The sequence below is a fragment of the Carcharodon carcharias genome, chromosome 11 (genome assembly GCF_017639515.1).
Source record: "Carcharodon carcharias isolate sCarCar2 chromosome 11, sCarCar2.pri, whole genome shotgun sequence".
NCBI classification, from domain to species: Eukaryota; Metazoa; Chordata; class Chondrichthyes; order Lamniformes; family Lamnidae; genus Carcharodon; species Carcharodon carcharias.
This window is the reverse complement of record NC_054477.1, coordinates 40780748-40797169: the sequence shown is the minus strand read 5'-3', so window position 1 is coordinate 40797169 and position 16422 is coordinate 40780748. Positions and strand designations below refer to the sequence as shown.

The 16422-nt window shown below is 40.3% G+C and overlaps 1 protein-coding gene across 2 annotated transcripts in view; it reads left to right on the top strand.

The window, feature by feature from the left end:
- nbeaa (neurobeachin a) overlaps positions 1-16422 on the top strand; it is a 1069212-nt gene that overhangs the window by 168107 nt on the left and 884683 nt on the right. For both annotated transcript variants that reach the window (XM_041199054.1, XM_041199053.1), the window contains exons 9-10: positions 3425-3622; positions 11023-11156. In XM_041199054.1, the coding sequence (XP_041054988.1) occupies positions 3425-3622; positions 11023-11156 (332 nt within the window). The remainder of the gene's footprint in view (positions 1-3424; positions 3623-11022; positions 11157-16422) is intronic.

Sequence of the window (16422 nt, the reverse complement as noted above, 5' to 3'; positions counted from 1 at the left end):
CATCAAATGAGGTGTTAAATTGAGGTGGATGTATTGATATGTTTGCAGTATTTGAGAGTTGCCTCCTATGCTGATCAACATTTCTTCCTCGAACATCATCACCAAGAACAGTTTAAATGAACATCCATATCATTACTATTAATGGGATTTTGCTCTATGTAAGTTGGTTTTGTAGATAAATAGATTCCAAAATAATTTGTGGAAATGCTTCAAGGTATTCTTCAGAGATGTTATAAAATCTTACATAAGTTCAAAATTTCATAAAATTGCACGCTGCTGGTGATCTGTTCTGTAAGCATTGTGTCAGACATCTTTCCTCTTTTGGGGCTTTTGAATTTTGTTCCTTTTCAGAAGTTTCATTTGTTCTGTTGGACTGTCACTCCCAATTTATTTTGGCCTCTCTAAATATACAATATCAGTACACAGTCATATCACAGCTAGTATTCTCTAGCTCTGTTTCAGACCTGCTTGTAGCTCTGCTTCTACTTTTGTTATAAAGTCTCCATTCCTACTACTAATCTCACTTAATTAGATTGTCCCTTAAATGTTTTATCCCACTGCATCCTTCCCCTGCTGATGGTTAATTTTTACTATGTTCCCTCCCCCATCCCCAGCTACAATTAATCCTGATCTTAAAGCAGTTCCTATAGTGGAGCAGAATATCAGGCTCAGATGATAAAAGAAGACCACCTCATTGGAAGTACCAAAAAAACACTTGAGAGTTAAATAAGAAACAGCAATAATTACAGACCAAAAGAAGATAACCTCAACAGAAGAGGAAAGAAAGATGTATAAAAGAAAGGCAGGGATAAAAAAGAGGACAATTAGAAACTGGTGAACAAATGTTGAATATTTGTAATTCAATTTTTTGTACATTGTCCTAATTTTTCTCTAATTTTTACAGTAAACAATGCGATGAGAGGTCCATTAGTTTAAATAGATGTGAATTAATAAATTTTGATATTTTATATATACTCTGCACTTAGATATTTGTTCTCTGCTTTCTTGATTTTCAGTTTCTGTTCTGTTCTTATGATCCTGAGGTTCTGACTCTCTCCAGGCCTTAGCCTCAGTCGCTCCTCCTTAACATCTGTCTTTAGTGTTAGTATCTCCGTGAAGAATTTTAAAAAAACTTGCATTTATGGAGTACTTGTCATGATCACCGGACATCTCAAAGTACTTACAGCCAATGTGATACCCTTGAACTGTAGTCACTGTAGTAATGTAGAAAACATAGCCAGTTTGTGCACAACAAATTCCCACAAACAGAAATGTGATAATGACCAGATAATCTGTTTTTGTGATGTTGATTGAAGGTTAAATATTGGCCAGGGCACTGGTGATAATTCCCTGCCCTCCTTCGAATATTGCCATGGGATCTTTTACATCCACTCAGGCAGGCAGATGCTAAATGTTTAATGCTAAACCAAAAGACAGCACCCCAGAAAGCATAGCACTGCTCTACTGCTCTTAAAGGTCATTGATTTTTTGCTCAAATCCTGGAGTGGGACTTGAACCTGCAACCTTGTGACTTGAAGGTGAGAGTGTTACCAGCTGAGCCACCGCTGACTGTTTTTAATCAACTATAATGATATGAATTCAATCAAAAATATATGTTTATATAAAAAAAAATTGACCAAGCCATGTTTTTCTCTCCCTTTTTCTTAGCCCTGACTGTTCGGATAACACAGGCAGTAACAAAAAAAAAGTAACTGGTGTAGTATTTTGGAGAGGATATATACTCTGAGCATGGCTGTAATTCTGACTTTACTTTTTTCCCCCAAGGAAGACTTACTTTAAATTATTATTCATCAAAATAACATTCTTCTCTATCAACTTTTTGCTCTGCAGCCCCAAGCCACCCACCCAACCCTTGTTGACCTGTTTTCTTCCAGCTGTGGCCATTGGCCCTGATTTATTCCATTCAGTTCCATCTCAGCCCAGCCTAGCCCTGGCTCACATCCCATCCTCAGCTCCAGGCTTTGTGCTCATCACCAAGGAGCTAATACTGCCTCCCTGTTCCCTCCCCTTCTGCTCGCTTTTGGATGCCACCCCTACTCATTCCTGGCTTGTCCCGTCTCTTTGGCCTGTAGTTTTATTTCTCTCTTGTGCCTGTCGCAGTGGCTTCCAGACATGCCAGTACCAGTCAGGGCTGAGGCTCTAGATCTACCACATCAGTGATGGGAAAAACATCTGGCCTGGGATAGAAGTGCTGTCCCCAATCTTGCTGTGGGGCCTCCTGCCTTTTAAGAGGTAAAAGACAAATTAAGTTAATCAGCAAAGTAACACGTCTGAGAAGAGACTGAAGGAAAGAGAAATGCAGAAAGAGAATGAGAATCTGAGAGAGAGAGATACAGAGCTGGTGAAAAATTGTATATGGGAGGCATAGAGGCAGGGAAATGGAACAAATGGAAGATTGGAAACAATTATTAAATGGGAAAGAAAGCATTAGACACATGCTATCACTTTGCACATGAAAATATTGTGAGATCAGGGAGTAAATGTTAACTGTGACAACAAGGTTGTAATTCTAACTAAGCATTTTAGATGGAGTAGAGTAATGACGCAGCATATTTAAGTGTTATAGAATGGTAGGATTTGTAGTCGTGAGGGTGGGTGGGTGATTCTTAAAAGTCAGGCAATGAGTCGGTAAGTGAGTTTCATTCTTCGGATATAAATTCAAATTAGCACGTACTGAGAGAATGAAATTGTCATTTCTTTGCTGGCTTGGTTTTTTTCTGAGTTTTGGCATACTCAGCCTGATAATGGTCTTGTTGTATGTACACTTCCCTGCATGTTCATCACAATCATCTTCCAGCTGATCTCACGCTCACTGAAGTAATAGCTACTGAGCACTCTGGTAGGATAGTCACTTTATTGTTGCTCCACAATAATACTAAAAATTATACTAGATAAAAACTTCATTAATACCCTTCTGGCTCGAGAATGTCCTTTAGGGAAGGAAATCTGCCATTCTTACCTGGTCTGGCCTACGTGTGACTCCAGATCCACAGCAATGTGTTGACTCTTAAATGCCCTCTGAACAAGGGCAATTAGGGATGGGCAATAAATGCTGGCCTAGCCAACGACGCCCACATCCCATGAACAAATAAACAAAAAAGTAAATTAATTTTACATTTTTACAGGAAGCAATGTAGATCTTAAAGACATACATTCAAATAAAAATAATACTGTGTAAATAATTTTTGAATGCATTGATTTTCCTGCTTGTGAAAAATACCTGCACAACTGACTTGTTTGAATTTGGAAGAAACATTGTATTTAACAACTTTTTACGTGTTATTATTTGTTTTGGTTCTAAAGTCATTTTTTTTAACTACAGCAATGTGAACATTTGCTGCTTTGTTAATATTGTTAAATATTTTGAATGCTTTGGAAAACATAAGAGTGCATTGTTTTTCAGAGCACCTTTAAATTCAAATCGGAGAGTGACATCCACCTTGCGGAACATCATAAGCAAGTATTGTATGATGGGAAGTTGGCTAGTAGTATTGCCTTCACATACAATGCCAAAGCTACTGATGCACAGCTTTGCCTTGAGTCATCACCGAAGGAAAACCCCTCAATTTTTGTACACTCTCCACATGCGCTCATGCTGCAGGTTAGCATTAAAATTTTATATCACCTTGATTTTCATTAACCTGTAATTTCCAAATTACTTAAAATTAACTCCAGTTAATTAAGAGCTTGTCCAAGATGAGTTTTTGTTGTTGCTATTTTCAAAATTGTGATGATAAAATTACTTTTATTACTATTGCTGTAACTGTATACAATATATGTTGGAATGTTGCAGGTTTTCTTCTCAGAGAATGCAGTTACATTGGGAATATTCTGTTATCTGAAACATCTGATGTACCTTTTTCAGTTAATTTATTGAGCTGTGAAAATATTTTGCTCTCATTTATGTCTTAGTGGTAATCAATTGTGATGAAACACATTGAAGCCATAACATTTTTTTAGGTTGCTCTCGAACTTTCTTCCATTCATCTTTTCTTTGAGGTCCCAGATCTTGATATAAAGAAAGTGTGGATCACAGCCCACTATTGCTCATGAGCTGAACATCTGCAAGTGCTTGAGAGTGACCCAGTTTTGATCTTTCCTTTACACTTTGCAGAGAGTAGGAGTATAACTGGACCCCTGACATTTCTCTCCTCTTCTCCCACATATTGACACAAGTCAAGGTGATTGTAATTAAAGAAAACTGATGTGCTGTGAAACAGCCTGGATTTCTGAGTTTAGCAATTTCATTAACATTGGTCTAATATTTCCCAAACATGGGATTGAAATTTGCTGTTGCTGCCGGGCTCTCCAATGTGGCAGCCAGATGTTTCAATCCGCATTCTGTTTACCCTCTATCAGGAAATTACTTGAATTTTGGGTGTCTCTCCAGTGACATCTCTGAGCCTCTCAGATCCCTTGACCTCTGCAGGATTTCTAATAGGCACCTTCTTGATTAATCTGTAGCAACATAAAGTGAAACGCCCAATTGGGGCCTTTCCCACTTCATTCTTGTGGCTGACCGATGCTTGTTCCTGCACCATATCCAGGTATCCTGCTTCCCCCTTGAGGAGGATCTCCAGCAAGTTCTTGGGTAACATATACTGGGCGAGATCCAATAATGTGGGCCTCTGCTCTCTTTAATAATTTGGCTGGGGTCTGAACATTCTCCAGGTGCATACAAACAAATTCTGCCCACCAGACCTGTGACATGGTTAAAAGAAGGGCAAGGGGTGGGAGGGGACAGGGGGGCCTTGAAACAATCATAACAATGAGGAGGGATGTTATGGTAGAAAGATCATCAAATGCGGCCATATATGTTGAACTGAAGAGTGCAAAAGTGGCAATCCCAAACAGTCAGTGGGAGATAGATGAGCAAATATGTAGGCAAACCTTTGAAATGTGCCAAATCCAAAAACAGTAATAGTGAGGGATTTACTACCTTTAATATTGACTGAGATAGAATTAGTGTAAAAGGCTCTGAGGGAGCTGAATTTTTACACTGCAAGTAGGAGAACCTTTTTAGATAGCATGTAGCAGGCCCAACCAGGGAGGATAAAAACAAAAAACTGCGGATGCTGGAAATCCAAACAAAAACAGAATTACCTGGAAAAACTCAGCAGGTCTGGCAGCATCGGCGGAGAAGAAAAGAGTTGACATTTCGAGTCCTCATGACCCTTCAACAGAACGGGTCATGAGGACTCGAAACGTCAACTCTCTTCTTCTCCGCTGATGCTGCCAGACCTGCTGAGTTTTTCCAACCAGGGAGGAGATAGTTCAGGATTTAGTTTTAAGATATGAAACTAGGCAGGTGGAAGCAGTATCACCTGGGGAGCACTTTTGTGGAAGCAATAACAATTCAGGGTAGATTTGGATCGTTACAATCTCTGTAGAGACCAGAATATAGGAACGCAGGACTTAGGAGCAGGAGTAGGCTATTCAATCCTTTGAGCCTACTCCACCATTCGGTAAGACAATGGCTGATGAGGCTGTTGCCTCCACTCCACTTTGTTGTCTGCACCCCCCCCCGCCCCGAGTAGCCTTTGACTCTCTTATCTATCTAAAATCTGTCTAACTCTGCCTTGAATAAATTCAATGGGCTAGCCTCCACTGCTTTCTGGGGAAGAGAATTCCACATACTAATGACCCTCTGGGAGAAAAAAATTCTCCTCATCCCTGTCTTAAATGGTAAACCTCATTCTTAAACTGTGTCCGCTGGTTCTAATCTCTCCCACAAGCGGAAACATCCTCCCGGAATTTCCCCTGTCAGATTCCCTCAGGAACTTATATGATTCAATAAGATCACATCTCATTCTTCTAAACTCCAACGGGTATAGGCCTACCCTGTTCAACCGTTTTTCATAAGATAAGCCCCTCATCCCAAGAATGAGTCATGGGAATCTTCTCTGTACTGCTAATGCAGATATATTTTCAAATAAGGAGACCAAAACTGTACACAGTTTTCCAGATGTGGTCTCACCAGGGCCCTGTACAGCTGCAGTAAAGCTTTTTATATTCCATTCTCCTTGCAATAAATGCTAACATTCCATTTGCTTCCCTAATCACTTGCTGTACCTGCGTACTAACTTATTGTGGTTCATGTACCAGAACATCCGGGTACCTCTGTACCACCAAGTTCTGCAACCTTCTCCATTTAAAAAGTATACTACTTTTGTATTCTCCCTCCCAAAGTGGAGAAGTTCACGTTTTCCCACATTATACTCCATCTGCCAAATTTCTGTCCACTCACTTTACCTGTGTATATCCAATTCTCTACTACTTTTTGACAACTTATGTTCCTACCTATCTTGGTGTCATCAGCAAATTTAGCTATCATACATTCGGCCCCTTCTCCAAATCGTTGATGTAGTTTGTAGTTAAGGTCCCAGCACTGACCCCTGTGGCACCCCACTAGTTACAGCTTGCCAGCCTGAAAAAGACCAGTTATCCCTACACTCTGCTTCTTGTTAGCTTGCCAATCCTTTACTCATGCTAATATGTTACCCCCTATACCATGTAATCTCCTCTTGTGCAGCGACCTTTATCAAATGCCTTCTGGAAATCTACCAAATCTACAGGTTCCCCTTTATCCACCTTACTTGTGTTATGACGTGACAGGTGATATGTGCCAAGCAGACCAAATCCACAAGGGGAACTTGGCCACCCTATCACAATGGCTTTGCAATTGTATTTATTACAAGATGTAAGCACTGAATTCAAAAGTAATGAGTCCACTAAGACCTTTAGCGATTTTAAACATTAAATTAAAATATTAACAAAAGAAAAGATTTCAAGCGTATACATAAGACTACAATTACTTAATACTATAACAAATCCTAAAATTCCTAATTATCTTGACTCTAAGTTACACACCCCCTTTAAAGCAACAGCCCAAAATATATTCTAAATTTTAAAAAAAGCCAGCATGTTACCACATTACCTGTTTGAGGGTGGAATTCCAGAAGCTTGACTCCAACTTTAGTTACCGCACACAGCAGAATTGTGCACAAATGGCTGGATGCCTCCCAAAGGCTTTTGCACACATTCTTGTTACATCTTACATGGCCCCTTTCATTCTCCTTTACATATGTTTCTCTCTCTTTAATACGTAAATTCCATTGTTCCATATGTCTTTGGAACTTTACCTTTCGATAATATAAAAATCTTTCATGTTGCCAATATTCTCAGTAACCTTTGGGAAAAATAAACGCACTGCTTTGCTTTGCTTATCTGGCTAATTGTAAACATCCTAACATCTCTTTCCTGTCCACACAACCCCGTCACTTATCTAAAAATGCAAATTCCCTTCACACTTTACATGCTAGCACCCCATTCCCAGGTTTACTCATTAACATGTCAAGTACATTTTTACACCTAACTTCTTGTGATAATTTTCAAGCTTGCAGTCTACCTGACTCCAAATGTAATTAAATCACATAGACAGAACCATCTATACTCACACCCATTAACCTACTTTATAATGAACCAGAATAATATCATGAAAATTATTATACTTCCGTAAGACTTGTTACTTTCTCAAAAAAAACCTCTAATATATTAGTTAAACATGATTTCCCTTTCACAAATCCATGTGGACTCTGCCTGATCAAGTTATGATTTTCTAAGTACGTTGCTATAACCTTAATAATGGATTCTAGCAATTTCCCTATGACTGATGTCTTTATATTCTATATTCGTTCATGGGATGTGGGCATCGTTGGCTAGGCCAGTATTTATTACCCATCCTTAATTGCCCTTGTTCAGAGAGCATTTAAGAACCAACCACATTGCTGTGAGTCTGGAGTCACATGCAGGCCAGACCAGGTCAGGAAAGTAGATTTCCTTCCCTAAAGGGCATTAGTGAACCAGATGAGTTTCTACGACAATCGGCAATGCTTTCGAGGTCATCATCAGATTTTCAATTCCAGATTTTTTTATTGGTCTGTAGTTTCCTGCTTTCTGTCTTCCTTCTTTCTTGAATAAAGGTGCTAAATTAACTATTTTTCTATCCACTGGGACCTTTCCAAAATCTAAGGAATTTTAGAAGATTATAACCAGTGCATCTACTATCTCTTCAGGCACATCTTTTAAGACCCTAGGGTGCAAGCTATCTGGTCCTGCGAACTTGTTAGCCTTTAGGTCTAATAGTTTTCCCAGCACGTTTTCCCCAGTGATTCCTCCCTCTTGTTTATCTCTTGATTTTCCAAGTATCTTTGGGAAGTCTTCTACAGTGAAGACAGACACAAAATACCTATTCCAACTCCTCTGCCATTTCCTTGTTTTCCATTATCAATTTCTCAGGTTCTCTCTCTAGAAGACTAACACTAGCCTTAGTTACACTTTTCCTATTTAAATACCTGTAGAAACTCTTAGCTAGCTAGTCATATATGATTAGCTAGCTTTCTTTCATACTCTTCTTTCTCCCTTTTTTTTTAGTCATTCTTTGCTGGTTCTTAAAACCTGACCAATCTTCTGACCTACCACTAACCCTTGCAGACTTGTACTGTGTCTCTTTCAATTTGATACTATCCTTAACTTCCTTATTCAGCCATGGATGATGCATTGTTCTCAGAGTCTTTCTTTCTCTCTGGGATATATCTTTGCTGAAGTTATTAAATAGCTCCTTAAAAGATTCCACTGCATCCCTACTGTCTACCTCATTAATTGGCCAGCCAAGATGAAATTGCAGTTGGGGCCCGATCGTGGGCGGCGGTCCGTTTCCTGACCGCTCCCAGGCGCACCAACCTGACGACCAGAAAATCCTGCCCAAAGAGTGGGACTAACAAATTCAGATCCTTCTGGATGTAAAGAGGCTTAAAGGAGAGGAAAAATGGGAAGCTTATGACAGATACCAAAGGCTCAACACTGCAGAAAACTGAAAGGAGTGTAAAAGATGTTGGGATGAAATTAAAAAGGAAATTAGGAAAGCAAAGAGAGGGCTTGAAAACTTATCAGTAAGTAAAATTGAGGAAAGCCCAAATTTTTTTTATATAAATACAAATAGAACAAGAGGATAAGTAAAGAAAGAGTAGGGGCTGTGAGGGTAACTGTGTGGAGGTGGAGGACATGGGGTTCTTAGTGAATACATTGTGTCTGTCTTCACAAAAGAGAGGAATGATGCAGACATAGGAATCAGGGAGTGTGAAATAATAGATGAAACTAACATAGTAAGAGAAGAAGTATTAAGGGGCTTAACGTCTATGAAAGCCCACAGGCCTGGACAACTGTTAAGACTGTTAGACTGTTAAGGGGGAAGAAATAGCAGAGGCTCTGACTATCATTTTCCAATCTTCTCTGGCTACAGGTGTGGTGCCAGAGAACTGGAGGACAGCTAACGTTGTACTGTGGTTTAAAAAGGTAGATAGTGATAGACCGAGTAATTACAAGCCAGTCAGTCTAATATTGGTGGTGGAAAAATTATAGAGAAAAATTCTGAGGGCCAGGATAAATTTTCATCAAAGACTATCTGCATGGATTTGTTAAGGGAAGGTTGTGCGTGAGTCGTATTGAATTTTTTGAGGAGGTAACAAGGAGGATCAGTGAGAGTAGTGCATTTGATGTAGTCTGAATGGATTTTAGTAATGCTTTTGATAAGACCCCACAAATCAGACTGGTCACAAAAGTAAAAGCCCATGGAATCCAAGGCAAAGTGACAAGTTGGATCCAAAAGTGGCTCCGAGGCAGAAAGCAAATAGTACAGGTTGATGGGTGCTTTTTGTCACTGCAAGGCTGTTTCCAGAGGGGTTCCACAGGGCTCAGTATGAGGTACCTTGCTTTTTGTGGTATATACCAATGATTTAGACTTGAACATAGTGGGTATGATTAACAAGTTAATAATGAGGAAATACCTGATAGGCTAGGCTTATTTCTTTGGAACAGAGAAGGCTGAGGGGAGACCTAATTCAAGTATACAAAATTATAAAACAAAAACAGAATTACCTGGAAAAACTCAGCAGGTCTGGCAGCATCGGCGGAGAAGAAAAGAGTTAATGTTTCGAGTCCTCATGACCCTTTTATAAGTGGCCGAGATAGAGTGGCGCTAACAACAAAAAAAGCAACCCAGAATGACATCAAACAAACAGTTCAAATGTAGCATTGTGGTAGAATCTGCATGTCACGATTGGTCTGTTCAGCCATGAGCAAAAGTGTACCACATGAAGCTACCCCAACCTCAGTGGATTCAATTTGCTGCATGGCCATCATCTTACGCAGATGGAAGCATGCCAATGTAACGACAGACTATATAGAGTGGATAGGAAGGCCCTATTCTCCCTTATTCGAGGGGTTCAGAATCAGGAAACATAGATTTAGAATAAGAGGTAGGAGGTTTAGAGGAAATTCGAGGGGAAATCTTTTTACCCAGAGGGTGGTGGGAATCTGGAACGATGCTGAAAGGGCAGTAGAGGCACAAACCCTCCTAACATTTAGGTTTTGAGCAGTGTCTTAAAGGCGGACAGAGAGATTTAGGGAGGGAATTCCAGAGCTTAGGGCCTTGGCAGCTGAAGGCATGGCCACCAATGGTGCAGTGATTAAAATTGGGGATGTTCAAATGGCCAGAATTGGAGGATGCAGATATCTCAAAGGGTTGTGGGGCTTGAAGAGATTGCAGAGATGGGGAAGAGCAAGGTGGTTGTAGGATCTGGGGGGAAAATGGGATTTTAAAATTGAGGCAGTGCTTAACTTGAAGTGCTGCAACCTAGAAGGCCCAAGTGATGGACAGTGAGAGGAGAGTGGATGGCTACTTTTTGGCCAGTGTGCACGTGATGGGCTGAATGGTCTCCTCCCATGATGTAAGATTTTGATTTCTATGGTTTCCTCACAGCAGTTAAGTGGCATGACTAATCAAATTTGCGTGCCATCACTGTGTGGTGATAATATTTGTGTAACTGTGTTTCCATATTGCCCAAGCAAACTAATATTTTAATACTTCATCTCCGAAATGAGATGTTGAATGCATTGTTTTAGATCAAGTAATATTTTTTGTTGTGTTCTGCTTTGCTTTAGGATGTAAAAGCTATTGTGACACACTCGATTCACAGTGCAATCCATTCTGTTGGCGGCATTCAGGTTCTTTTCCCACTTTTTGCACAGTTGGACTGCCATCAGCAAAATGACAGTCAGCTGGAGACCACAGTCTGGTAAGTATTAGAAGAAAAACGTGTGTACAAAACCTCAGTGCTTGCACTAAATATTCTGGAAAAACGTCTCAATATAGAGGTTAGCTTCATGCTTCCTTCAAAGTGGGAGCATTGTATTGTTTCAATTTGAATCAAATAACATAATACTTAGGGCCATCGACTATTTCTTAATCCCCAAGTCATTTGGTGAAGTGACAGGACATTTGCAAAAATATTTTGCTTATCAGCAATAACTCGTACTTAAATAGCATCTTTAACAAAGTAAGATGCCCTCAGGCTCCTCACAGGCAAGGTACAAAACAAAATTTGACAATGGGCCACATAAGCAGGTATTAGGGTGGATAATCAAAGTTTGATCAAGGAGCTAGGTTTTAAGGAGTGTCTTAAAGGAGGGCAGAGAGGCAGAGAGATTTAGGGAGAGAATTCCAGAGTCATTAAAATTAGGGATGCTCAAGTGACCAGAATTGGAGGAGGCAGATATCTCAAAGGGTTGTGGGGCTTGAAGAGATTTCAGAGATAGGGAAGGGTGAGGCGGTAGAGGGATTTGGGGAACAAAAATGGGATTTTAAAATCAAGGCAGTGCCTAACTGGGAGTCACTGTAGGTTCAGTGAACTCAGGGGTGATGGGTGAATGGGACTTGGTGTGAGTTTGGACATGCTTAACAGAGTTTTGTACGATGTCAAGTTTACGGTTGTAGAACGGGAAAGGTTGGCCAGTAGTGCTTTAGAATCATTATGTCCAGAGATCGTGATAAGCAGATAGAGTCTCAGAGTTTTGCAGCTTGGAAAAAGGCTCTTTGGCTCATCGTGATGGCGCTGGTCATCATGCCCCTATCTACTCTAATCCCTTTTTCCAGCACTTGGCCCATAATCTTGTATGCCATGGCGTTTCAAGTGTTCATCTAAACATTTCTTAAATGTTGTGAGATGAGTGGAGGCAGTAGTGGAATAAGGCCTTAAGTAACTTAAGTTACCATTACATCTGTTATGCCTGACAGTTAGGCTCCATTAGTGAATATTAGACTATGGGTTGCATCAGTTGTTCAATGCTTTTTATCTAATTTTTGTATTGATTTTCTGTGTCATCTTTGGGTCTCCTTTTACTGTTCCTTAGCCAAGGCACTGGATGAGGTTATTTGGCTCCTTGTGTTTATGCTGGCTCATTCCTAGAGCAATACAAAACTAATTCCAATGTCCCAGATCCAAGTCTCATGCTTCAAATATTTATAAAATGATTTCCCCTTCTTCCACTCTGTGACAAACATTCCATGTGTCAACAACAGTGAATGTCAAGATGTTTTCTTTATCTCTGTCTTCTCAGTTTCTCTAGCCTGTTGAAAATGCTCCTTCTATCTCAAGTCTGTCTTCATCATTATGAATTCCTATCCTTGGCATTATATTGCTGAATCTATGCACAATTCTCTAACTGTGGCCAGACCAATGTTTTGTACCCTTGGCCACCTTTTATAACCTTCCAGTGGAAAATTGCATCTTTATATACCTCTTGTCCAACAGGTTAGAGGTTCTTGCTGCTTGAATGGACAAGATGGACAAGAAGTTTCATGTCTTTTGAAAAATGTTCTGCTTTTCTATTCTTACATCTCACTTCCCCATTTTATACTTGATCTGCCACCTTGTTTGCTGGTTCACTTAATTTAAAAAGTAACAATAAAGCATCTGCATAATTATGGAAAGTGCTGGTAATTACCTTATCTAAACCCTTTGTAATTTTGAACATTTGATAAGGTTAGCTGTTATTCCCCTAGTTAGCTCCTTAGACAAGTTTAAGCTACATCCTACCATGCAGTTGTTCTTTATCTGAGAGTAATTCCAGATGTAAATGGGCAAAATGCTCCTGTTCCATAAGATACAGTTGCTGCAGTCCAGCCTCGTAACTCTGTAATGAGAACAAGTTTCAGGACTAGCTGCATAAGCCAGTTATATATGGCTAGGGTTACCTTTGTGATGCCACATACATGCTGATTTATGCAAAACATGGGGTTAAATTTTATTGCATAGCAGTTTCTATCATCTTTTCCACTTTCCTAAAAAATTACATTGATCTGCAAGTGTTTTATGGCCTTCAGTAGCAGGCATAGAGAGACAGAGGGAATATTGAGGAACCTGCTCAGTGATTCCTAGAGCATAAGTTATCTCCAGTCTTTGGAATGAATCAGCATTACCACAGCAACCTACAGCAAAATATTGGGACGTTTGATCCCTGGTGCTTTGCATGGTCAGATTTGGCACTGGTGCCAGTGAATTATAAATACAATTCCTTTCCCTCAGGTGTGGGAGACGAACAAAAGTTGCTGTATCAATTTTTGTATGGCCAAATCATATTGGCCGAAAGGACATTTGACAGTTAAGTTTCTTCTCCTGTACATGTACATACATATATACATGACTCATTCCAGTAGATTTATTCTTGTGCATGTTTTGGAGAGAACTGAAGCCCCAAATCTGTGTGGCAAATATGAATTGGTTGAAGTGAAAATGTTTTTTTTAAACTATAGTTTGACGCTACAAACAAAGTAGCTGTGTTTAATGCTACTGAGCTGTATACTCCAAAGGATATAGCATAGATGAGGTGAGAGTGACTGCCGTTGACATCAAGTCAGCATTTAACAGAGTCTGGTACCCAGGAGCCCTAGCAAAACTGGAGGTAATTGGAATTGGGGAGAAATATCTCTGCAGGTTGGAGTCATAACTAGTGCAAAGGAAAATGGTTGTGGTTGTTGGAGGTCAATCATCTCAGTTCCAGGACATCACTGCAAGGGTTCCTCATGGTTGTGTCCAAAGCAGTGGGGTGGGCATGGTTACCATTGACCAGAAACTTAACTGGATTAACCGTATCGGGATGTTTGATCCCTGGTGCTTTGCATGGTCAGATTGGGCAATTTGGCTACAAGAAGAGGTCAGAGGCTAAGAATCCTGAGGCGAGTACCTCACCACCTGACTGCCCACCATCTACAAGGCACAAGTCAGGAGTGTGATGGAATACTTTCCACTTGCTTGCATGAGTGCAGCTCCAACAACTCTCAAGAAACTTGACACCATCCAGGACAAAGTAGCCCAGCTTGATTGGTAACCCATCCACAAACATTCACCTGACTCAGCAGTGTGTACCTTCTACAAGATGAATTTCAGGAACTCATCAAGGTTCTTTAGACAGCACCTTCCAAACCCACGGCCACTACCATTGAGAAGGACAAGGGCAGCAAATGTGGGAGCACCACGACCTGGAAGTTCCCTTCCAAGTCAATCACCATCCTGACTTGGAAATATATTGCCGTTCTTTCACTGTCACTGGGTCAAAACCCTGGAGCTCCCTCCCTAACAGCACTGTGGGTGTGCCTACACCACAGACTGCAGCGCTTCAAGAAGGCAGCTCATGGACAATTAGGGGTGGGCAATAAATGCTGACCTAGCCAGCGACGCCCACACCCCATGAATGAATAAGGGGGAGAAAAAGAAAGATGCCCTTTGGGTACAGCAATCATAGCTGTTATCATTTCAATTGCACAACATTGTAAATGAAATCTAAAGTAAAAACATTCTGTCTGATCATTTGTCATTACTGATGACAGAAATGTAAACGCATAAAATTAAATTTTGTGTCCTATTTGTGGGTGGTTATAGTATTTTTGATTTGGTGCTTACATAAGTAATGTGGCCAACTGAGGATTCCTTTGTGTCCACAGCAGAGATCTTGTGCAGCGTCATTAATTTGGATCTAGTTGCCACTGATTTTCTATCTTTAATGCCAGGATTAGATTTAGATGGCTTATTATACCACTACTAAATTTCTAATCTTTAAAAAAACTAACTATCCTGTCTATTATTTAAAATCATAAGGATTCTGGCTGATAGGTTATATTGAAAGACTTAGAAAGATGGGATCTTACTGGTTAGAACAATGAAGATTGCAGGTCGACATGATGATGTCTAAAATTATGAAATGAAAGGGTAGTGTAGATAGTAGTGGACTGTTTCCATTAGTTTAAGAAATCTAAACTAAGGAACCATAGATACAAGATGTAAGAGATTTGGAACATTGGTGCAAGAGAATTTTTTTTTTAGTTATGAGACTGCAGAATTAATTTAGAGGGCTGGCAGTTGAAGCAGAAATTTTTAACTTCAAGATTAGATTGGATAGCTCAATGAAGGAAAAAAGGATAAAGGGATAAAAGCAAAATACTGCAGATGCTGGAAATCTGAAATAAAAACAGAAAATGCTGGAAAAACTCTGCAGGTCTGACAGCATCAGTGGAGAGAGAAACCGAGTTAACGTTTCAAGTTGTATGACCCTTCTTCAGAGCTAAAGAGAAGTAGAAATGTGATGAAATTTATATTGTTTAAAGGGGGTGGAGCAGGTGAAGCTGGATAGAAGGCCAGCGTTAGGTGGAGACGAAGGAGCCATTGACAAAGATGTCATGGACAGAAAGACAAAGAGAGTGTTAATGATAGTGGTAGGGGCTAATGGAAGTACTGATAGTGGCATGAAGGTAAGAAAGCAGAATGTGTTAATAGCAGAACAAGGGGGAACACCCTGTGAAAGAACAACATGGAATAAGTAACAGATAGCCCTTTAGGGGGTGGAGTGGGGGGAAGAGGGCAGCGGTTGGGGAAAAGGATAGAAACAGGGATAAAAAAGGGGATAAAATGATGAATAAATGCATAAAAATGAAAAGAAGGGGATAAAAAAAAATTTTTTTAGGAAGAAATAGGATAAAAATGGTGTGAAGATAGAGGAGAGAGTTCATGGTCTGATGTGGTTGAACTCAGTGTTAAGCCCGGAAGGCTGTAAAATGCCTCATTGGAAGATGAGATGCTGTTCCTCCGGTTTGCGTTGGGCTTCACAGGAACATTGCAGCAGGGCGAGGACAGACCTGGGCATGAGAGCAGGATGGTGTGTTGAAATGGCAAGTGATGGGAAGGTCTGGGTCATGCTTGCGGATAGACTGAAAGTGTTCTGCGAAGCAGTCACCCAGTCTGTGCTTGGTCTCCCGATTGTAGATTCCAATTTCCAGTTTCCTGGTGCCAACCACCTCCTCTTCAGCATTGTCGTCCAATCCCTCTACACCTCCATCCCCCACCAGGATGGCCTGAGGGCTCTCCACTTCTTCCTTGAACAGAGGCCCAAACAATCCCTAACCACCACCATTCTCCGCCATCTGGCTGAACTTGTTGTCTTGTTGAACAATTTCTCCCTAGACTTGTCTTACTTCCGCCAAGTAAAAGGTATGGCCCTGTGTACACGCAT